The following is a 24,542-nucleotide window of genomic DNA, read 5'->3' as shown; positions in this document are numbered from 1 at the left end:
TTGCATTCAGTGTGCGAAAGATTGAATTGGTGTTATCGGAATCTGGTGTTTCAAATAGTACTATTATTTTATGCTTCAAATACTTATTTTCTTTTAAGGACATAAAGAATGCCTTATTAGCTTGGTCTAATATCAGAGGGTCAAAATACCTCACGTTATCAGTCACATGTTGAAGTATTGAAAACTATCCATCTGGTCTCCGTTACTATCTTTGTGAATTCCTAGATTGGGTACCTCGTGTTGTTTGTGCAGAGCAAAGATTACGTCGGTACATTTTTTTCCCTGTTGGGGTTTTTATCTTCTTTTGTATAGGAAAAATAATTTATATAAATCAATTCTATACCTTTTTTTTAGTTTTGTATGATGCTTACTTAAAAATATTTTATATTTTTCACATAAAAAATTTTTAAGGATGTGTAGCCAGATATATAAATCTTTCCTGTTTCATTTGTTTCTTTTCCTTAGAGCTTGGGTCTTCTCAATCTGAAGGTCAGAGAGATATGTATCTATATTTTATTTTAGTAATTATAGCTGTGTTTCTTAAATGGTTACTGTGTGCCAGGCACTGTGCTAAGCTCCTTACATATATTATCTCTTTTGGTCTTCCTCATAGCTTATGGGACAGATGTTACTGTTAAATGGAGAAACGTCCTCAGAAACGCTAAGTGATGTTAAACAGTAGTCAGTAGAGGAGCAGAAATTTGAACCCATGTTTTCCAAACATGGACTGTAGCTGATCTATAACTCTGTAGTATTTGTAAGGTCAGTCCTTTTTTCTTGTGATTCATCTTCTTCTCAGTGATGTTTTAACTGCCTTTCTTTCTGGAACTTTAAACCTTTCTTTACATTGATTTCTTAATCCTGACCTAACATCTTTAGAAGTTTTTTCTCTTCTGAAAACAAAAGGAAACCAACCAACTAACCAGCAAACAAAAAGCCTTAAAACAACATCAGAAACTTTCTCTGAAGGTTTCTACCTGAATCATTCATAATTGCATTTCTCTTTGGTGCTGGATTTTTTCAAGAGCCCCATGATTCCCAATCTTTTAGTACTTAATAATCTTTCTATTTATTTTCTACCAAGCCTGTCTTTTACTGAGCACATGACATTTGTAAAACAGTGATTCATACTTTCATTTTAAAAAAATGTACGTATATGTAGTATGCTGATTAGAGACTCAAAGAAACTTAGTATTTTCTTTAATCTGTTGTAGCTCGATGGAGGCTAAATTTATTTTTCATATGGCTGTTTGAAATATTCATAATGCCCATCTGATCTCCATTACTATGTTTGTGGAGTTCTTACTTGGGGACCCTTGGAATAGATTCTGTTCTTTTCCCTGATTTCTTTACTACCCATTTATTTCTTGAATGCCTGCAGTTCGGTGTCATCAAAATTTTGTTGAAACTGCTGTCAGTTTGTCAGAGATCTCCCTAATTGCCAAGCGACCAGTTTTATCCAATACTTAATACTCTTGGCCACCTTTTGTTTTTCTCTTCTCTTTGCGTTTTTTACTCTTTGTTTCATCCCCAGCTCCTTGTGAGCTCCTGTTATCAGCTCACTTGTTTCTTGCTTTCCCCTGTATACCTGAGATTCCTAAAATTTTATTTCTGTTAGCACTGTCTGAGATGGACTTGAATTTTTCCTGCCTTCTGATATCTTTGCATGTAGTGATATATCCCACTATTATTGAAAATATGACATGTCTAAAACTCAATGTATTCTTATATTCTCCAAATCTCCTGCATCCTTTCTATTCTCTTACATTCCTTCTTTAGTTCATGGCTTACTCTTCCCAGTCACTGAGGCTACGTATCTTGACTTCTTCCCCGTCGTCTCCCACATTCTACCATTTATTATGAGAAGGAAATTACTGACGTTTGACTACACGTTAATTGAAAGAATACATGGGACACTTTACATTTTTCATCATATTAAGGCTTTATTGCAGTAATGACGTATTATCCCCATTTGCCAAATATGGAAATTGCAATTTAGAAAAAGGTTATCGTTAGTAAGGGATAGAGCTGGGATTCTAGCCCAGATCTATATTTAATTCTAAATCCTGATACTTTTCTACTATATTGTCTGCCTCTAATCCCTATTCTTTAAAATTCTGTAGTATCTTTCTCTTCCTTCGTTTATTAACAGTACCGACATAGTTATAGTTTATACCATAAGTCTATCTTCTGAATAGTTTTTGTCAAATCCCTTCAGGATCTGTTCTCCCTCTCTATGGCCCTCTCTCTAACCATCCACGCATACTAAATTCTGATCATATGCAATCTTTCATACCTCATATAATGTGAAATACATTGTCAATTCTCTGTACCTCTGTGTCTCTGTACCATTGTTAGCTGAGCCTGAAAAATATCTTTCGTCCTGTTTCCTTCAAGAGTTAGCTCAAATGCTGCCTTCTCTGTGAATACTTGGTCAAATACGTCAAAGAAATTTTTTTTTTAACCATTTCCACAATATTTGGTGTTAACATTTCGTTCTCTTTTATATTAAGTTTATCTATTTGTCTTTTCCCACTGGATTGTAAATATTTGAGACTAAGCATGTTTTTATTATTTTTGTACCCTTAAGGTATTTTTTTTTTTGTGATCAAAGATCATTTTATTCCCACCCATTTATTCCCAACCCAGACAAAGAGAACAACTTTCAGCTCTCACCCACACTGTCTTCAGTCTCTGTTGTCAAGACTTCTCCTTTTTAAACACATAAACAGCTTTGGATGTCCTGCAATTTTTTCTTTTATTAAGATTCTGATAGATTACAACCTTGTGAGATTTCAGTTGTACATCATTGTTAGTCATGTTGTGGGTACACCACTTCACCCTTGTGCCCTCCCCCCACCACCCCCTTTTCCCTGGTAACCACCGATCAGTTCTCCTTGTCAATATGTTAACTTCCACCTATGAGTGGAGTCATATAGAGTTCGTCTTTCTCTGTCTGGCTTATTTCGCTTAACATAATACCCTCAAGTTCCATCCATGTTGATGCGAATGGGACGATTTTGTCCTTTTTTATGGCTGAGTAGTATTCCATTGTGTATATATACCATATCTTCTTTATCCAATCATCAGTTGCTGGGCACTTAGGTTGGTTCCACCTCTTGGCTATTGTAAATAATGCTGCGATGAACATAGGGGTGCATGGGACTCTTGGAATTGCTGATTTCAGGTTCTTAGGATAGATACCCAGTAGTGGGACGGCTGGGTCATAAGGTATTTCTATTTTTAACTTTTTGAGAAATCTCCATACTGTTTTCCATAGTGGCTGCACCAGTTTGCATTCCCACCAACAGTGTATGAGGGTTCCTTTTTCTCCACAATCTCTCCCACATTTGTCACTCTTGGTTTTGGATATTTTTGCCAATCTAACGGGTGTAAGGTGATATCTTAGTGTAGTTTTGATTTGCATTTCCCTAATGATTAGTGATGATGAGCATCTTTTCATGTGTCTATTGGCCATCCTTATATCTTCTTTGGAGAAGTGTCTGTTCATGTCCTCTGCCCATTTTTTCATCGGGTTGTTTGTTTTTTTGTTGTTGAGCTGTGTGAGTTCTTTATATGTTATGGAGATTAACCCTTTGTTAGATAAGTAGCTTGTAAATACTTTTTCCCAATTGGTGGGCTTTTTTTTTGTTTCAATCCTGTTTTCCCTTGCCTTGAAGAAGCTCTTTAGTCTGACGAAGTCCCATTTGTTTATTCTTTCTATTGTTTCCCTCATCTGAGGAGTTACGGTGTCCGAAAAGATTCTTTTGAAACTGATGTCAAAGAGTGTACTGCCTATATTCTCTTCTAGAAGACTTATTGTTTCAGGCCTAGCCTTTAGGTCTTTGATCCATTTTGAGTTTATTTTTGCGAATGGTGAAAAAGAATGGTCAATTTTCAATCTTTTACATGTGGCTGTCCAGTTTTCCCAGCACCATTTGTTAAAGAGACTTTCTTTTCTCCATTGTAGGCCCTCAGCTCCTTTGTCGAAGATTAACTGTCCATAGATGTGTGGTTTTATTTCTGGTCTTTCGATTCTGTTCCATTGATCTGTGCACCTGTTTTTGTAACAGTACCATGCTGTTTTGATCACTGTAGCTTTGTAGTATGTTTTGAAATCAGGGATTGTGATGCCTCCGGCTTTGTTCTTCTTCCTCAGGATTGCTTTAGCAATTCGCGGTCTTTTGTTGCCCCATGTGAATTTTAGGATTCTTTGTTCAATTTCTGTAAAGAATGTCATTGAGATTCTGATTGGGATAGCGTTGAATCTGTAGATTCCTTTAGGTAGAATGGACATTTTAACTTATGTTTATTCTTCCAATCCACGTGCATGGAAATGTCTTTCCATCTCTTTATGTCGTCATCAATTTCTTTCAAAAAGGTCTTGTAGTTTTCGTTGTATAAATCTTTCACTTCCTTGGTTAAATTTACCCCAAGGTATTTTATTCTTTTCGTTGCGATTGTGAATGAGATTGAGTTCTTGAGTTCATTTTCTGTTGGTTTATTGTTAGTGTATAGAAATGCTACTGATTTTTGTATGTTGATTTTATATCCTGCAACTTTGCTGTAGCTGTTGATTGTTTCTAATAGTTTTCCCCCTTAAGGTATTTTGCTTGTCTCTGAATGTTACTGTTTAGCTTTCTTTTATTTGGTAATATGTGCAATTGGTAATTTTGACAATTCGGTAAAATTGGCAAATTGGTAAGACTTCTATGTATTAAAAAAAGTTGGTCAAAGGTTTTCTGGATTTTATGCCCATCATATGTTACTGTTGCTTAGTTTTATTATCATAACTGATTTAGAACATGGGATGGTGATTTCTTTTGAAATATTAGAAGACCTTCTATTTTTTTAAAACTCCAAGTTTAGCACTGTCCCAATATTCTTGATATTCTTCAATCTTCTGAGCCTCCTAGCGGTCTTAATTACTTCTTGACAGTGTTGTTAAGTGATGAAGCTTCTCCATTTTGTATTTTTCTCGTGATCTCAGCCTATACACCAAGCAGATGGTAGATAGAAGGTCACCTGAAACTCCACATCAGCAATACTTTATTTCACCTAAGTGCAAATTTCCTTCTGTCTTTCCTCAGTTTCTGCCTAGAATGATTAACTCTGCTTGATCAATCTCTATGTGAATTCAAGATTTTTCATGTGTTCTATGATTATCTAGTTCAAATGCTGTTGTTTTGGATTGAAATATTTTATCACTTACCTTACAGAGTTGTGAGGATTCAAATTTCCAGGCATGTAATAGATATTAAATAAATGTCCATTCCTCCAATTTCACTTTATCGCTCCTAAACTTGGTCTTTGTTTATATTGGTTTAGGGTACTGTCTGTCAGTTATATTCAGATGTGTGTGTGGCATCATGGTATATATAGACTGACGCAGTGACATTAAGTATCTTTTAAGGGTACTCATTTTAATCCTGACTCACTTGAATATTTTTAGAAATTAGTTTAAAAATGCTTTTTTTTTCAAAGGGATAACAATGTCTTCCCATTCTTCACATAAACATTAGGTGTCAGCTTGAATGATGTAAACTTCTCAGGGTATAGCAGGTTAAAATTTACCTAAAAGTAGTGACATATTAAATAAAATCATATTCATTTTGTTTCAGATCTTTGGAAATAGTGGGGAGAGGAATCATCAATTGTTGTTATTATTACTGTTGTTTTAGCTCACCCCCTAAGTGATGTAAATGAATAAGAACTGTTGGGCTGTTGGGTGTGTTAGGAGATTCATACTTGTCAACACCTCTTTTGGTGGTGGTTTTCCCTCTTGTGGTCTGATGAAATGGCATTTCTTTTAAGAAGTGTTAACTTAGAAGAATGCTCACATTAAAATCTCTTGTCCTTCAGATTCTCCTGTGAATTCTAGTTGCTTGTTATTGGTGCTCTTAAGATCCCAGGGAGGTTTGGAAACTCACTGGATATACTTCATTCTTTAGTTACTTGCTAAGTTTTGGTGTTATTTCAGGTGATTTCTAGTGTCTAGGCCCCAAGAAATGGGGTTATTTGGGCTTTAGATGGAGTGGATTGGAATTTATAAGGGTGAAGTTTCAACCTATCTACCCAGGATTCCTCAGGACTTTGAAGCATTGTAGAACTACAGTGCAACTGAGATGAATGGCCTTACTCTATATGTACTGCTTTCTGACCCTCAGTCCATTCCAGACCCTTCTCTTCTCTCCTCTTCTCTATGGCTGCTGTCTAAACCTTTAACGTTCTCCTCAACCTTCTCGCTTGCTCTCTGTCACTTTTCAGTAATTGACTTGTGTTCTTCAGAAAGGGGGAAAAGAGATCATTCAGAATGAATTACCTCATGTGTCGGCTTTTCTATCTGTGTACCACATTTTCATTCATCCCGTTTCTTACCGTTTTTCCTTCTGTCACAGACAAACAGGTGTTCCTTTACTGTATGCTTCAGAACCTGTCTTTGTTTCCTCCAGCAATTTATTCCCTTATTTATCCCTTAAGTTTTGGACAGTCTCTCTGTTGACATTGATTTCTTCCTTCTAGCTTCTAAACATGACATGTTTAAGTCTCTCCTATTCGGGAACCCCAGAGCCAAGGAATGCTGCATGAGGAATTGTTCTGTGGTCAGTATGTTTGGGAAACTGTGCCATACAATTTGAGAAATGCTTCCTGCTTACTGTTCCTACTTCTTTACCTTTCATTCATCTCCTGATTCCCAGTGCTTTGCCTTTCACTTTGCCCACTCTCTTGCAGCTCTCTTTGATAAGGTTCCCTGACTCCCAAAAGTAGCTGTTCTTCGCTGACCGCTGCTGCATTCGATGTTGTTGACCATTCCTCTTTCCTTGAAACTTTGTTCCCTTAGTTCTTAGACTGTTGTTCCTTATTAGTCTCTTTTGAGGACCTCTTGTCCTAGGCCTTGCCCTCAGGAACTCTCCCAAGCTCTGTCCTTGACTCTCTTCTGTTTTGCTCCACACAGTGATCTCTTGGTGATCTCATGTATCTTCATTTCTTCAGCTACTCCCTATTCACATTTGACTTCCAGATATTGGTTTTAATCCTCCCAGTCGTCTGTACTCACTGTAAAGACTAGCTTCTGTCTTGGTTCTTGATAGTACTCAGTTGTCTAATTTGTGAGCTCTTCTTCACTCTTCTGTCTTATCTGCCACATCCTTCAGCCACTAAGATCTGTTGATTGTGCAACTTTGAAATTGTCTTCGCTTTTAATATTACTAAGTTATAATTTAGGCCCACCTTCATTTCTTACCTGGACTATTATTATTGTAGTCTCTTATCTGGTTTCCTACTTCTGTTCTTATCTTTCAAACCACTGCCTGGGTGATTGATCTTATTTCTCATCTCTGTCATCTGTTCTTTGTCATTAGAATAAAATCCAAATCCCTTAGAAAAGTATACAAGGTGCCTCTTGATCTTACTCCTGATTACTGCTGCAGAACTATTTGCCATTCCATGAAGAGTACCATACTCTTCCTGCCTCTGCCTTTGAACATTCACTTTGCTTGCTGTGCCCTTCTCTCTGTCTTGACTCAGCAAACTTGTCTTTTAGGATTCAATTCAAGCATATGGTCTTATGACCTAATTAGACAGCGTTAATCATTTGTTCGCTTTCCCTTAGCACTTACATTGCTCTAATTAATGTATATATAACTTGTCTTATAGGCTAAGAGTAGGTGCACTATAGATATTTAATATTTTTTTTGATACATGGATGATCTGAGCTCTTGGGAGTGTGGAATTGGGTTCAGGGTACATTCTCTATCTGTGAATTCCAGACCGTGAACTTCTAGAGCACAGTGCCTATGTTTTATATATCTTTCTTCTCCACAGTGCCTAGTACAGCATCTTTTATATATTAGCTATTGAAATAATTAATTAGATGAACCTGGATTAATGATTATCTGGCGGGATGAGTATTTGGCCTAATGTTAGTCCTGAAATTTAATGCTTTGGGCATTTTCTTAAACTTTCTTTTGGTACCGTTTCATGATAAAATATTGTTATTGAAAAATGTTTGAGAAATCTTAACGTATGCTAAATTTTGTGATTAAATATGGCAGGATTCTTAGTTAGAGAGAATGCCTCTAAGTGAATCTCTCTTACTATGCAGTGTGACAAGTGAGTTTTACCATTATATAGCTGTGGATAGAAGATGTACATAGGTGTAGAAAATAGTTTTAGCTATATAAAGTAATTCTGATCTCTCTGGAATCCTGTGATGGTCTCATTCTCCTGGGCTGCTAACTGACCTAAATGGATATTTTTGCTCCTTTAAGGGAGAGAAATACTTTTCACCCCAGCTTTATAGAGATAATTGACATGTAAATAGGGAGTGTAATATTGAGAATGAACTAGGTGGTATGCCTCCATGACCATTAATGATTACTGTTATTGGAGAGCTTTGATATGTAAATAGCTTTTAAGTGGAAGAGGAGCAGTTTATGTTTTTGTTTTTAAATGTCATCTATCCTCCAGATAGAGATTTTGCTTTTTTTATATACATTGGTTCTACTCGTCTCAGTTTAAATATTGCCTGGCTTATGTGAATTCTTATTGTAATGCCACTTCATTCAGCGATGATAATATGCAAAGAAAAAGGAATGGTGTAAGTGGCTTCATGATTTATAAATCTTAACAAACTTAAAACTTTTTTGTAAACATTATATATACTTATTGGAAAAAAGTCAGACACTACAGAGAAGTATAAAGAAGGAAGCAAAAATGTCCTCAGTTCCCTCACCACCTAGAGGTAACACCTCTCTTCAGATTTTAGGGAGCGTATTTAGTTAGCATCCTTTTCCACACATATGCACATGCACACACACATCCCCTCTGTCTGTCTGTCTCTCTCTCTCCCCCTCTCCCTCTCCCCCTCCCTCCGTCCCTTCCCCCTCTCCCCTTGCTCCCCACCACTGATCCCCCTTTCTCTTATGAATAAGCACATCATTTTACAGAAATAACAATTTAGTATAATTGCTGTATTGTACTCTAATTTTTATTTTATTTTTACTCAAGAGTGGTATGGGCCTTTTTCCATGGTAAATAAAAGCATATCAATCCACATGATTTTTAATGGCTGCACACTGTTGTATGTACCATAATCCATATAGCTGGATCCCTACTAATAGATACTTTAGTGATTTCATTTTCTTTAAAAACAAGTCATAAATTTAAAATGTGCTAAACTTAATCTTTTAGACTTGTGTGATTTTTCTCCTTCGTTTTAATTCCTAGATGTGGGGGTACTAGGTCAAAGGGCCTGCTTATTTTTTATTTTGATACAAATCATCAAGCTATTCTCAAGAATAGTGTTTATAGTATTACCCATCTCTGACAAACTTTGTAGATGAACAAATATCTTAGGAAATTTATGTGCCTGTAGTTTCAAGCTGTTGTCTATAGAGAATTACTTTACGCTGAGTTCATGAAAATTTTTCTGTTTAGTTCTACTGTAACGCAAAACTTATTACTAGTTAATTTTCATTTGGCAGGTTGTGACACACACACATGCTACTTTTCCCTTTAAGATAGTCAAATTATAAATAGGAGAACTTCTGTTTAAAAGAAAACTAGTGTGAATCTCTTGGAAGCATAGTAATCAACTTTCTTCCACTTTATCCACCAATTTGATTCTGATTTATTTAGAAAATAATATTTACTCTATTGGAGTGTTTTTAGAAGGCCCAGTTTGCTTCAGAAAATTTGTAAATTGTGATATGAGACTGATTTCACAGTAGTAGTAGTATTTAGATGTTAACTTTTAACTTAGAAAATGAAACTTAATTGGTCTTAAGTAGGTTAGTTTCTGAATAACCCAGAAGTTGAGTATATTTTGATGATAAATTTTAAATTGACCATATTTGGATATGTTTGAAATATGAGGAAATAACCCATTAAAATAAAAAAACATCTTGTAGAAATGTGAACTTGGAGGTTCTGGTTAGCCATTTGACTTCTCCTTTCCATCTCATCCGGTTCCTCTTTGTTTTGTGTTATTTATGAATACTGAAGACTAGTAAAAAAAGCTCTGAATAACGCTGTTCTTTATGTCCATGGGTCTCATCTTTTTATGCCTTTTTAGATCATTTTATCAAGGCAAAATACTTGCCTTTTCCTGCCTTTCTCCGTCATTTTCAGTATCCCATCTTCTACCCTCCCAAATAATTCACTGCTCCTTGCCCTTGCCAAGAAACACACGCGCATGCACACCCTCCCCCCCCCAGCACACGTACCTACGCACCCCTACCTTGGACATGAATCTTTTGAATTAGTCCCAACTAGGCTCCTTTGTCACTCCAAAGAGGGAAGAATAGTAGTGAAGATGGGAGATTAGAGTTGTAGGTTTTGGAGAAAAGTAGGTGAGGCTAAGATCAACATCAACATTTTATCTCCTGGTTTGTTTTTTTTTATTGACTTAATTCAGTCAATGACAGTGGAGACTTGACCTGCTCAATTTAATTGGATTTCAGCAATAAAGTCATTGAACAGAACTTTCCTTCTCTTTCTTTCCTCTCACTTTCCCTTCCTTCCCCTCTTCTTGTTCTCTTTTTCTACTGTTCTCTTTTACTCTCTCAAACTTGAGTAGGGATGATTGTGGCCTAGATTTGGGGACTGACAGTGACATGGGTAGATGTCGTTTAATTTGAGAGGGTATTTAGGATGTACAATAGACTCTATGATTTGATGCTTCAAATATATCTGCATCATCAAAAGGATAGTTGTGGCGTAATATATCTGTTTAGGAAAGAGATGATATAGAAAGCATAATAAAAGTTGAAAAGAAAACCAACTTTATACGGAAATAATTGATTTTCTTACTAATTGTTTGAAATGATAGTTGCAAAGCACCTCTTTACTAGTGGGTGTCTGGTCTAACCAAAACAAGGAATTGGCTAAATTTTGCATATTGGTAACTTAAGATCAAATTAAGAATACCTTATGTTCTGAGAATATCACCACTAGATTTGTCTTCTGGTCAAGATGGAAGAACAGGGATTGAACTTAGCCTCTCTCCAGAAACAGGTAAAAAACTGAACAAAATATATGAACCAACAGTGTTCAAGACATTAGGTATCAGGTGATGAAGGGCAGTGATTCTTGATAGATGGGAAACAAATGAGATGATCCCTATGATTATCCAAGCTTACTGCCTAGAGGGAGTTTCCAAGTCTGGTGCATGAAGAGGGAACTCAGGTGGAGCCTTGTGATCTAATTGAGGAGACCAAACCGGAAGTTCACAGAGGCCAAGGTGGTTATCGTTCACAAGAAACAGTACTGGAGAGGAGAGAGCTCATACAGAGAGAGAACTTTGGATGCTTGCAAAGGTTCCCCTTAAGTCTTCAGCTTAGTACTGATCAGAGGGTCTGAGTGAGGAGGCTATTTGAGGTAGAAGAAGAAATTCCTGAAATGATCATGGGAAATAATTCTCAGAGCTCATACAAGGCCAAGAATAGTTCCTATTCTCACCAACCAATGTGGAAAACATCATAATTCATGAAGCGTCAAGTAGGGTAACGGGAAGTCTTTTGCCTCAGTAGTGCGGCCAAATTAGCCTTAGAGTAAATGCTGCCCTAGTCCTTCCAAATAAAGCTTAAAAGGAAGACCTGAAAGGATCAGGCTGATTTTTAAGCAGTTTAATTGCGGTGGAGAACAAAGCTCTGGAATATTTATAGAAATAAAAAATATCCAGAGTCTGGCCCCATGGCCTAGTGGTTAAGTTTCTTGTGCTCTGCTTTGGTGGCCTGGGTTCACAGGTTTGGATCCTGGACATGGACCTACACCACTCGTCAGCCATGCTGTGGTGGTGACCCACATATAAAGTGGAGGAAGATTGGCACAGATGTTAGCTCAGGGCAAAAAAAACCTCAAGCATCCCACAAGATAAAAGTAACAATATTTGGCATTCAATCAAAAATTAGCAGACATGCAAAGATGTAGGAAAATACGACCCACAAAGAGAAGAAGCAAATGTAATCAATCAAAATTGACCTAGAAATGTCATGTAAATAGTATGTAAGAACATCAAGACAGTTATTATAACTATATTCCGTATGTTCAGGAAGCTAGGGGAAGAGTAAACATGTTAGTACATACATGGAAGATACTAAAAAAATTCAAATCAAACTTCTAAAATTTAAGACTACCGTATCTGAAATGAAAATTATAATGGATGAGATTAATGGTAGATTGGACATTGCATAAGAAAAGGTTAGTGAACTTGAAGGCATATCAATAGACACTATCCAAAAAAACATAGAGAAAAAGTGAGCTGTGGGGTAAGTTGAAGTAGCCTAACATACTTGTATTTGGAGTCCCTGAAGCAGAGTGGGGGAAGGTTGTACAGAAAAAGTATTTTAAGAAATAATGGGCAAATATTTTCCCACTGGATGAAAACTGTAAGCCCCAGGTCCAAGAAACCCAATAAACATTAGTACAAAAGGAACATGAAAGAAAAACCAAACTACACCACGGCACACCAAATAAGCAGCCAGAGGAAAAAATATGCACTTTTGAGGAACAGAGATACAAATCACAGCCTGTTTCTTGTTGGAAACAATGCAAGCCAGAAGACAGTGGAGCAATAACTTTAAAATACAGAAACAGAAAAAATGTCAACTTAGAATTCAATTCTTGGAAAAAATATCTTACAAGAATACAGTCAAGTAAGTGAATGTAAAGACTGGTGGAATTTGAATGAAGTATGTAGTTTAGTTAAACTTATTGCACCCATGTAAATTAACACATGGTTTTGAGAATATACTATGGTTATGTAAGATGTTATCTTTGGGGAAAGATGATAAAGGGTACTACTTCTTGTGAGTCTTAAATTATTTCAAAATAAATTTTATTTTTGGGGGGGAAGATTAGCCCTGAGCTAACATCTGCCACCAATCCTCCTCTTTTTGCTGAGGAAGACTGGCCCTGAGCTAACATCCGTGCCCATCTTACTCTCCTTTTATGTGGGATGCCTGCTACGGCATGGCTTAACAAGCAGTGCACAGGTCTGCACCTGGGATCCAAACGGGCAAACCATGGGCCACTGAAGCGGAACGTGCAAGCTTAACTGCTGCGCCACTGGGCCAGCCCCTAAAATTTTTTCCAAGGCGTGAAATAAACACTTTTTCAGACTTTCAGTAGTTGAAAGGATTTACCACCAGCAGATAGGTACTTCACTAGATATTAAAGGAAGTACTTCAGGCAGAAGGAAAACAGTACCCTGTGGAAATCTGGATCTGTACAAAGAATGAAGAGCACCAGAAACAGTAACTACATGAGTAAATATAAGAAACTTTCCCCCTTACAATTTACATCTCTTTGAAAGATAATTGACTATTCAAAGCAAAAGCAGTAACAATGTATTGTAGTGTTTATAACGTGTAGAAATAAAATATACGACAATAGCAGAAAGTTTGGGAGGGGAGAAATGGAAGTGTAATATTGTGAGCTTGTTGTACTATTTCTGAAGTACTTTAAGACTCAGTGATAGTCAGTGTTATGGACTGAATTATGTCTCCTCCAAATTTATAGGTTTAAGCCCTAATCCTTAATGTGACTGCATTTGAAATTGGGGCCTTTAAAGAGGTAATTAAGGTTAATTGTGGTCATAAGGATGGGCCCTTAATCTGATATGACTGGCGTCTTAGAAGAAATTGAGGAAATACCAGGGATGCGTGAGCACGGAGAAAAGGCCTGTTTCTGTGAGAAGAAACACAGCAAGAAGATGGTGTTTGCAAGCTAAGGAAACCTCAGGAGCAGCCAACGCTGCTGGCATTTTGATCTTGGACTCTCCCCTTCTAGAACTATGAGAAAATGAATTTCTGTTGTGTAAGCCACTCAGTATATTATGGCCCTAGCAGACTGGGATGGTTGGTGATAAGTTAAATCTATGTACTATAAAACCTAAGGCAACCACTGTAATATCAGAACAAAGAGTTACAGCTAATAAACTGGGAGGGGAGATAAAATGGAGTTTAAAAAATCAGGTAATCCCAAAGCAAGCAGAAAAAGGAAAAGGGAAACAAAGAACAGATGGAACAAATATAAAACAAATAGCAAGATGCTAGATAGATTTAAATTCAGTTATATCAGTAATCACATTAAATGTAAGTAGTCTAAACATCCCAATAAAAAGGCAGAGATTTTCAGATTGGATTAAAAAAAGAACAAGATCCAACTACATATGAAGCTGACCAGAAACCTACTTTAAACATAAAGACAAAAATAGATTAATACCATGAACTAATTAAAAGAAAGCTGAACTAGTTGTATTCTTATCAGACGAAGTAGATTTCAGAGCAGTGAATGCTACCAGGGACAAAGAAGTTCATTTGGTAAAGATAAAGGGGACAGTTCATTGAGAGTATGGTTATGCCATTCTGAAATGTTTAGGCACTTAATAATAGAGGGTTAAAATATATGAGAGAAAGACTAATAGAATTGTAAAGAGAAAAAGAGAGTGATAGAGATTTCAGTATTCCTCTCTCAATAGTCAAAGGAAGAGACAGAAAATCAGTAGATGTGAGACTTGAACAACTCTATTAGTTTGACGTTTGTAGAACACTCTGCCCACCAACAAGCAAATACATATTATTTTCAAGTGCACATAGAACATTGACCAAGGCAGATCAATTCCGGGTCATGGAACAGGTCTCAATAAATTTAAAAGGATTCATGTCATACAAACATGTTCTCTGACCACAATGGAATTAAATTAGAAATCAATAACAGAAAAATCTTTGGAGAATCTTAAGTATTTGGATACTAAATAACGCACTTCTAAATTACTCATGGGGCAAAGAAGAAATGGAAAGGGAAATTAGAAAGTATTTTGAACTGAATGAAAAGGAAAACATGTCAAAAGTTGTGAGATGCCACTAAAGCAGTAATCAGAGGGAAATTTATAGCACTGAATGCCTATATTAGCAAAGAAAAAAGGTTCCCAAACCAATGATTTCAGCTTCTACCTTAAGAAACTAGAAAAAGAAGAGCAAATTAAACCCAAAGAAAGCATAAGGAAAGAAACAATTAAGATCAGGGCAGAAATCAATAAAGAGCAAATGGAAAAAAATAGAGAAAAATTAAACCAAAAGCTGGTTCTTTGAGAAGATCCATAAAATTGATAAATATCTAGCCAAACTGTTTATGAAAAAAAGATAAAAGTCACAAATTACCAGTATCAGGAATGAAATAGGTGACATCATTAGATCCTACAGATATTATTATAAGGATACTAAGGAAATATTATGAATCATTTTATGGCAATAAGTTTGACAAGAGATGAAACAGACAAATCTTTGAAAGACAGACTACCCAGGTTCACTCAGGAAGTAACAGATAACCTGATTAGCTCTAAATGCTTTAAAGAAATTGAATTTGTAGTGAAAAACCTTCCCACAACGATGGCCCAGATGGCTTCACTGGTGAATTCTATCAAGTATTTAAGGAAGAAATAGTATGAGTTCTGCACAAAGTTTTCCAAAAAATTGAAAAAGAAGGAAAACTTCCCAACTCCTTCTATGAAGTCAGCATTACTATGATAGCAAAACCAGATGAAGACATTGCACACAAAGAAAACCAGTATATAAACCCAACTGTATTATCAGTAATCACATTAAATGTAAGGAGTCTAAACATCCCAATAATGCATATAGTGTAGTAGTCTAAATATCCCAATAATGTATAATGTATATTTCTCATGTATATAGATGCACAAATTCTTAACAAAATTATAGTAGATTGAATCCCAATGGTATGTAAAAAGGATAATACACCATGAAGAATTGGAATTTGTCTCAGTCATGTAAGGTTGGTTTAATATTTAAAAATCCATTGATGTAACTAATCATATTACCTCACTAAAACCATATGATCATCTCAATAGATACAGAAAAAACATGTGACAAAATCTAACATCAATTCCTGGTAAAAACTCTCAGCAAACTAGAAATACAAGAGAACATCCTTAATCTGAAAAAAAAAAAAAAAACTGAAAAAACTAAAGCCGATATCATACGTAATGGTGAAAAACTAAATGCTTTTTTCCTAAGATCAGAATTAAGGCCAGAATGTCTGCTTTCACCACTTCTGTTTAGCATTTTACTGAATGTTCTAGTGTCATATGAAGAAGTGAGACATACACATTGGCAAGAAATAAGGGAAGATGTCTTTATTCACAGAGATGTAGTCATCTATAGATAAAATATAAATCATCTGTAGCTAATAAGATAGAATCTTTAGAAAAAACTGTTAGAACAAATGAGTTCTGTAAAGTTGCATTATACAAAATCAACATACCCAACTCAGCTTTATTTCTCTATTGTAGTGTGATGAATGGTGGCCCCTGAAAAAATATGTTTACGTCCTAATCCCTGGAATTGGTGAATTTTACCAGATGTAATTAAGTTAAGGATCTTGAGATGAGATTATTCTGAATTATTCAGATGGGTCCTGAATCCAGTGACAAATGTTCTTTTAAGATTGAGGCAGAGGGAGATTGCACACAAAGGGGAAAGTGATGTGAGGATGGAGGGCAGAAACTGAAGTGATGTAGTACAAGCCAACGCACGCCCCCAAATGCTGGCAGTCACCAGAAGCTAGGAGAGAGGCATGGAGTGGATTCTTTCTGCTCCAGTGCCTCTGGAGGTAGTGCAACCACCTTAATTTTGGACTCCTGGCCTCCAGAAACTGTAAGAGAATAAATTTCTGTTGTTTTAAGCCATCAAGTTTGTGGTAATTAGTTCCAGCAGCCACAGGAAACTGGTACATGTATACTAGCAACAAACATTCATACATTGGGATGTTAAAAATTACGCAGTTTATGATAATATCAGAAATATAAAGTAGGGATCAGTCTGACAAAAGATCTGAAGACCTGTACAGTGAAAATTTTAGAACATTCCTGAGAGGAATTAAAGAAGACCTAAGTAAATGGAGATGTGTATCATGTTCATGAATCTGAAGACGTCAGTTCTCCCAAAATTGATGTATAGATTCAGTGCAATCTCAATTAAAATTCACCAGGCTGCTTAGTAGAAATTGACAAACTTATTCCAATCTTACTATGAATATGCAAAAGGCCTATAAACCAAACCAAAGTAAAAAAAAAAAAAAACAACAAGAAAAAGATGCAAGACTTCCACTACCTGACTTCAAGAGTTACTGTAAAGCTACAATAATCAAGACAGTGTGCTGTTGGCATGAAGATGGATTGGCATCGGTGGAACAGATTACAGAGTCCGGAAATTAACTCCCTAATACATAGTTGATTTTTAACAAAGTAGCAAAGGCTATTCAGTGGAGAAAGAATTATCTTTTTAGCAAACAGTGCTGGGAGGGTTGAGTGCAAAACATGTTAGTTTAGACCTATCCCTCACACTATATAAAGGTGAAACTCAGGGGCTGGCCCCGTGGCCGAGTCACTGTTTGCATGCTCTACTTTGGCTGCCCAGGGTTTTGCCGGTTTGGATCCTGGGCATGGACATGGCACTGCTCATCAGGCCATGCTGAGATGGCGCCCCACATAGCACAACCAGAAGGACCTGCAGCTAGAGTATATACAACTATGTACTGGAGGGCTTTGGGAAGAAGGAGGGGGAAGGGGAGGGGGAGGGGGAGGGGGTTGGTAACAGATGTTAGCTCAGGTGCTTATCTTTAAAAAAAAAAAAATTAACTCAGAGTGGGTCATAGACCTAAATGTAAAACGTGAAACTACAAAACTTGCAGAAGAAAATATCTGTGTCCATTGGTTAGGCAAATATTTCTTAGCTCCAACACTAAATACATGATCCATAAAAGAAAAACTTGATAAACTGGACTTCATAAACACTTAAGAACCTCTGTTCTTTGAAAGATACTATTAGGAAAATGTAAAGACAAATCATAGACCTGGAGAAAATGCTTGTATATCACGTATCTGACAAAGGACTTCTATCCATTACTGTCAAAATTCTGTAACAGAAAACAAGCAAACCCAATAAAAATGGTCAAAAAATGTGAATAGACTTTTCACCAAAGAAGATACAGAATGGTGAATCATTTGGGAAATGCAAATTATAGTTACGAGACTTTACTACACACCTACTAAGATGTCCAAAATGTAAAAGTCTGACCAAAGGCCTTGTTCCCGAGTAGAGTAATTTGATCTCTTCAGGTAGTACTGGTGGACATATTAAAATAGTACAACTCCTTTGGAAAACAGCGTACCAATTTTTTGAAAAGTTTGTGTATACACATACCATATGTCCAGGCCATTCACTGCTAGGTATTTACCCAAGAGTAACAAAACATGTTCATATAAGGACTTATACATGAGTATTCATTGCACCTTTGTTTGTAATAGCCAAAAACTGGAAACAACCTTTGTCCATCAGATGAAAGGATAAACAAATTGTGGTATGTTGATACTATTAAATGTTAATCAGCAGTAAAAAAAATGAAGGAAATATTGGTAGAGGCAATGACACGGATGAATCTTAATGAAGCCAAGCGAAAGAAGCTAGCCAAAAAACCAGGACATACATATGTATGTAAGATTCATTTATATTAAATTCTAGAAAATACAGACTAATTTATAATGATAAAAAATGGATCAGTGATTGCCTAGAGACCAAATAGGGGAGCAGAGAGGAATGGAAAGGAGGGATTTAAAGGAGTCTCATGGAAGCTTGGGCATGATGGATAATATTCATTAATATTCATTAACTTAGTAGTGGTTTCATGATCATCTACCTATGTCGACTTATCAAAGTTTGTGTTTTAAATATGTGCAGTTTATTATATGTTGCTTATATCTAAATAAAGCTGTTAAGAAAAAGTCACCAGGTCATGTTTCATTCAGAGAATGGAAAGATTACTGATAACAACTTATGAAGCCATTAAGACAGGTAAAGGAAATTGAGCTCATTATAAGGAGTTATACCTTGGAAGTATTTTGTGGTTTTATGAGTTTCCTATGCAATTAAAAAAAGAAAACCTGACCAATGTTCAGGAATGTTAGTGGTTTCTCGATCATTCATACATCACCTTAAGACAACTTTCTTTTGCTTACAGACCTGTTTTACATGTGTAGCATGAAATATTTCATGATATTTTGTGTTGTAATTTCATTCAATCTTTCTCTTCCTATCTTTTTACCTAATTTTAAAAAATATTTAATGGCTTCACTATTTTGTTGCACTGTTTATTAAATATTAGTCCCCTAATTTTGGGACTAATTTATTGTGGTTTTAGATAGTAAGTATCCTGTTTGCAGTGGAGTCCAGCAGAGTATTAAATACTGAATTTTACTTTAAAAGTAAGTTTCCGTGGAATCATATAATAGTAGAAAAGTGTAAAATTGTATTAAATCTGAGTGAGAAACCTCATCAGAAAATTACTTCATTTTTTTAAAAAGCTTCATTGGTCATTTGTAGATAGGAAATACTCTCTCATTTTGATTGGATGGGATGTCTGGATTGAAACATTAATTATTATTTCATTTAAAATAAAACGATGATAATCACAACAGTACTTTTTCAGCTGAAGATCAGGACTCTTGATCTAATACATTTGTGTCCAGAGTACAGGTAGGAATCATACCCAAATGCTGGGGAATTATGTCAATTTGGAGAACTCACTATATAAAAAGGACTTGGTTGTTTTTGGCATGAAAGTTGCAGTGTAAATTTAAGTGTATGAGAACCTAAAATTCTATTTTTATTGACAAATTTTCACAAAGTGAATATCTCTTATTTGACTTGAATAAACATTGATTTCTTTTTCAAATGTGCATTTATAATGTTGAAGACACGAATGAAGAATAGGATTTAAAAGACAAATACAAATTAGATAGAAATAGAAATTTTGAATAGAAATACAATTATCTATATTAAAAAAGACAAATTTAATAATATAGGAACAAATCTAGATAGTTATAAAGAGATTATCTAAATCATAGGGCAAAAATAATAAAACTTTTGCTTTTTCACTATTCCTTTTCTCATTTCGTTCTCTTTAGTGTTGTTGAAGTTAGACAATTTATATAACCCAAGTCCTTGAATTGTCTCTCTAGACAGAATCTTCATCTCCTAAAGCTTAAAGAAATTATTTATTTTCTGATGAATGACTTTTCATTTTAATGTGATATTAGTTTTAGTTACCAGTTTTGTCTTATCTTTCAAAAAATTATTATTAATATGTTAAATGTGGGTGCCTATGCTATTTTGTTACTTTATAAAACTTATTTATATTTTAAACTAGTAATATTAAAGCAGTTTTAAGAATGCATCTTTTTATTGTAGTTATTGTTTTATCTAATTTTGTCATGAAAGAATTCTCATTATTATAGTAATTTTTCATTATTACTCTATTTCTGGTAGTTTTCTAATCTGGCTACAGGAATTTGTATTATCTGTTAATAATAGTAGCTCTACTCTCATTCCTAGATTTTGTTTTATCCCTCAATCTTATGTAATTCTTTTTTTTGCCATTTGAATCTTTTTACTTTTTCTCTAATCGCAAATACTTAGATTTGAATAAAACAAGCTCCGAAACTGCTCACTTAAGGGAACCACCCAGCCATCTTAAATCAGGAAACAGGAAGGAGGGAGGGTTTTAGGCCCTTCTTTTCACTTTTTAATTAAAATTCACTGTCAGGTAGGTTTTTTGCATCTGTGCTTGTTGCAGTTTAGTGTATAAATTTTTTAGTTAAATTTTAATAACTTCTATTATAAATTTGGAGGCCCTTTACAATTTGTTATAATGACATTTTATATATACGGTTTGTTTGGAAACACTAGAATAGACTTTCCCTTCCTTTTTCTCCTTTATAGGATCCCTTAAAAGTAGACTTTCAAATTAATTTAGAATAGATTTAATTTAGAGAAACTCAGCTTTGAAATCAGATGGTCTGTTATTCACAGTGAATGTAGGATATAAGTGAAATGTAAACTGGGTAATACCTAATTCTCAGGAATATGCTACTAAGATCTTTGTATGCATATATAATTTTCTTTGTCTAAATTTGCTGTCTCTTAGTAATCTTATAATCCTGAAGTCCCTATCTCTCCCAGGCGTTTTGGAGTCTTTAACCAAAATACCTGATTACTTTTATCTTGATTCTTATCTTCTAAAATAGATTTAGGATTAAATCTGATTTAGCTCTGAAATGATCTTGTTGGTAGCCTTTGTTCTCTTTCAACTAGCTCAGTAAAATGCACTGACTTATTTTCTACTCTAGAAACTAAGGAATTGACCATACTTTTAAAGAACATGCCACTATTTTTGAAAACTTCAAAATTTGGAAGGTTTAAAATATATATATATAAGTGATGGAAGAGGATTTTTTTCTCTTTGGAAAGTATATTTTGGCTGAGGCCTGATTGTTTTTCTTTTCAGAATTTCATGTCTCAAATGTGGGAGTAAAAGATGTTCGTTCTGTATATCTAATATATTTTAATTAAGCCCAGATTAACATTTCTTCTATATTCTGTCACTTTGTATTTAATTTTAACTGGCTTGTAACTGGTAAAATATTTGTTTTATAGTTTAAAATTACGTTAGCCTGTTGACTTATCTTACAAATCTAATACTTTGAACTCTAACTTGGCAGTTTAAAGTGTCGTTCATATCAAGTAGGGTAGTTGTTCTTCAGTTGTACAATAATTAGTCCACCTTCTTATTTTCTGCCTTCTATGGAAATTAAGTTTTACATCCTAATGATCAATGCTAAAATACTTTTAAGTGATTAAATATTTTGCATCATGATTCAATGTGTTTTAAAACTTAGTTTATACGTATACATAGAATTCGGGCTGAAGTATGAACATAATAAATTATCTCCTTATTTGACCCTTTTGGAAGTTGAATTCAAATGATATCATTAACAGTCATTGAATCTTTATACTTAAGCATGTGGAATTTAAAGTGGTCACTATTTCAGAAAAATATTTAGGATATTCGTGTGTTCGACATGGAGAAAATATAGGCCATTTATCAGTTTGATATACAGTCTCATAATGTTCTAATAGTTTTTAAAGCCAAAAGTACCATTCCACGTTAATATATAAAATGTTTGGCATAGTACAACTGTGAAGAAATGTTTTTTCCATATAACCTCATAGTAACATATTTTTAATATAACAAAGTACATGTGATGCTTTGCAGGCATTGGGGCCTCTATTATGCTTTTCTTATATCTTGATTCCTCCCATATTTGCCTTGTTTTTAAGTGTTTTTTCTTGTCTTTACTCTGTTACCTAAATACATGGTACCATATTATTGGGGAAATGTCTCAAGTGCTTACAAAAAAGGAAGTGATTCATTTTGGAATAAAGACAGTTTTGACCTTGATCCTGGTAGAAGTGGTTTAGAGATATTAAATTTGAAACTTGTTGCTCAGTTTTGAGGTAGTCTCAACCTCCCAGTTCTCTAAAATGTGCTAGGATAGTTTGGTAATGATGCATATTTGACAATAAAGGCAAATTTTACATGTTTCTGAGGTTAAATTCTGCAAGTGAAATGATTACTATCTTCAAATTTGATTAAAAATTTCCTGCAAGAAAGAAATTTAATTATACCACCCCAAAATAAGAAAACTAAAAAACACTGTAAATCCTTTCAATAAAATACTTTGCTCAGTAAATAAAGCACTGTGGAGTAATGCCTAGTAGATTCAATGTCTTTTTTGGGCTTAAAGTGTGTTAACTTACTATATTTGATTTTTAAATAGACACCAAATCCTACTGCAAGCGAGTTTATTCCTAAAGGAGGATCGACCTCCAGGCTGAGTAACGTGTCCCAGTCAAATATGTCTGCCTTCTCTCAAGTTTTCTCTCACCCATCCATGGGAAGTCCTGCTGCTGCTGGATTAGCACCAGGTAAGCTGAGTAACTATTTCCAGTGACTTCTAGATATCAAATCTGTAAGCACCGTTTGCTGTGAGTCTGTCAGAACTGAAGTTGTATACTTGAATGATTCACATTTAAACACATTATAAGTTTTGTTTTGTAGGTTTTGGTACCATAGACCAAATGTGTAGTTGAAAATGATAAAGCAAAAATTTAAAGATGAACAAAAATTGTGTATAAAGATATTTAAAAGCACAAAAATAAATTTAAAGGAGAAAATGGTTATTTAGAAAAAAATACCTATCTGGACCTTAGTATTTCTCTATTTTTTAAAGTCAGCGATAATGCTGTTTCACTCAAAAACTTCTGTAAAAGCACCAGAAATAGAATATTGCTGTATATATATGTTTCAGAGTTCTCCTTTTCTACTAAGTTTCTAAAATAATAATTTATTCTATATCATTCTAAATAAAAGTTTAGATGTCTTGCCTTTCAGATGTTTGACTATAAATTTGTAGTAGTAATTTTAAATTGGATACAGTATTATAAACAATAGTGGGAAAGAAATGTAAACTGTTAGGGGTCATTGAAGTAGGGAAAACAGTTCTTCTCAATCTCTTTCTTCCAAGTTTACCCATAATGGCAGAAGAGTTTGAACAAACCAGCGGTCTTGAGGCATAGTTCAAAGGGACTCTTTGAGAACCCTGTTTTCTTTGAAGTCCTCTCTTTTATTTTAAAAATTCATGCAAAGTTTGCCTTCTACTCCATAACATAAACATTTATTTTAATATAAAATATGAAAAATTTCTTAGATAACATCAGTCATCCCTGTGGATATGTACCTTAATTAGAAATGTAAGGTATGTGAAATTACATTGAATTCATAGCGAGTGCTGAGCAGGTTACTTTGTGTCTGTAAAATGTTTGAGCTGCCCACACAGATTATGTTTCAAGAACCCGCACTGAATAATCATCACTTGGTATTGAATATTTCAAAAACCAGAAACAAAATGAAATATACACACACTAAATGAAGCCAAAAGAGCTATCTAGATCAGCCTGGAACTAGTACTGCCTCCAGAGTTTAATCCAATTAGTAAGATAAGTCATGGGTTTTGATACTGCTATCAAAATCGAGGACGTTTTTTGGAAGAGGAATGAGAGAAGATAATAACAACTATGGAACAGAGCATCTGATTTAGCATGTAGAGTATCAAGCGTATGCAGAGGCTGAATAACCTTGTGTTGCCAAGGATTTTATCAGTGCCTCCTTCCCCCAATCCCCTCCCCTTCCCACTCCTCTTGCCCTCCCTTACAACCACCTCCACCTCACTTGTCCCCTTACCTTTTCTTCGACTTTGGCTCTTCTCAGGTTCAGTTAATTTTTGTAAACATTTTCCCTTCTTCCCTAGAGAGCAGTGTCAGAATTGAATGTCCCTGGTAGCCTAAAAGTTTTACTGCTAAGTAATACGCTACTATGGTTTTTCTCCCATTGAGGTGTGTTCGAGTTGTTTACATGAGCATAATCTCCATGTCGATTACACATCTAAAATTTCTTGGAGATTGTCCAAACTTCTGAGCAGTGTTTATAAAGCACCCACAATAATGGTATGCGTATGCCAATCAGAAAACTTCGGCTTTCTTAATTAAGCGCCAATTTATTTGGGCCTAACGACACATCTTCCCATCTTTCAAAAGTAAATATTTTGTTTGCATATTTGACTA

At 35.0% G+C, this 24,542-nt stretch overlaps 1 protein-coding gene across 1 annotated transcript in view; it reads left to right on the top strand.

Annotated features, from left to right (window-relative positions):
- Nucleotides 1-24,542, top strand: part of LOC138915108 (PAN2-PAN3 deadenylation complex subunit PAN3-like) — a 67,149-nt gene that overhangs the window by 39,242 nt on the left and 3,365 nt on the right. The window contains exon 6 of the mRNA XM_070219880.1: nt 22,700-22,847. Coding sequence (XP_070075981.1) covers nt 22,700-22,847 — 148 coding nt within the window. The remainder of the gene's footprint in view (nt 1-22,699; nt 22,848-24,542) is intronic.

This window comes from Equus caballus, chromosome 8 (genome assembly GCF_041296265.1).
Source record: "Equus caballus isolate H_3958 breed thoroughbred chromosome 8, TB-T2T, whole genome shotgun sequence".
Taxonomy (NCBI): domain Eukaryota; kingdom Metazoa; phylum Chordata; class Mammalia; order Perissodactyla; family Equidae; genus Equus; species Equus caballus.
This window is presented reverse-complemented; position numbering and strand designations above follow the sequence as displayed.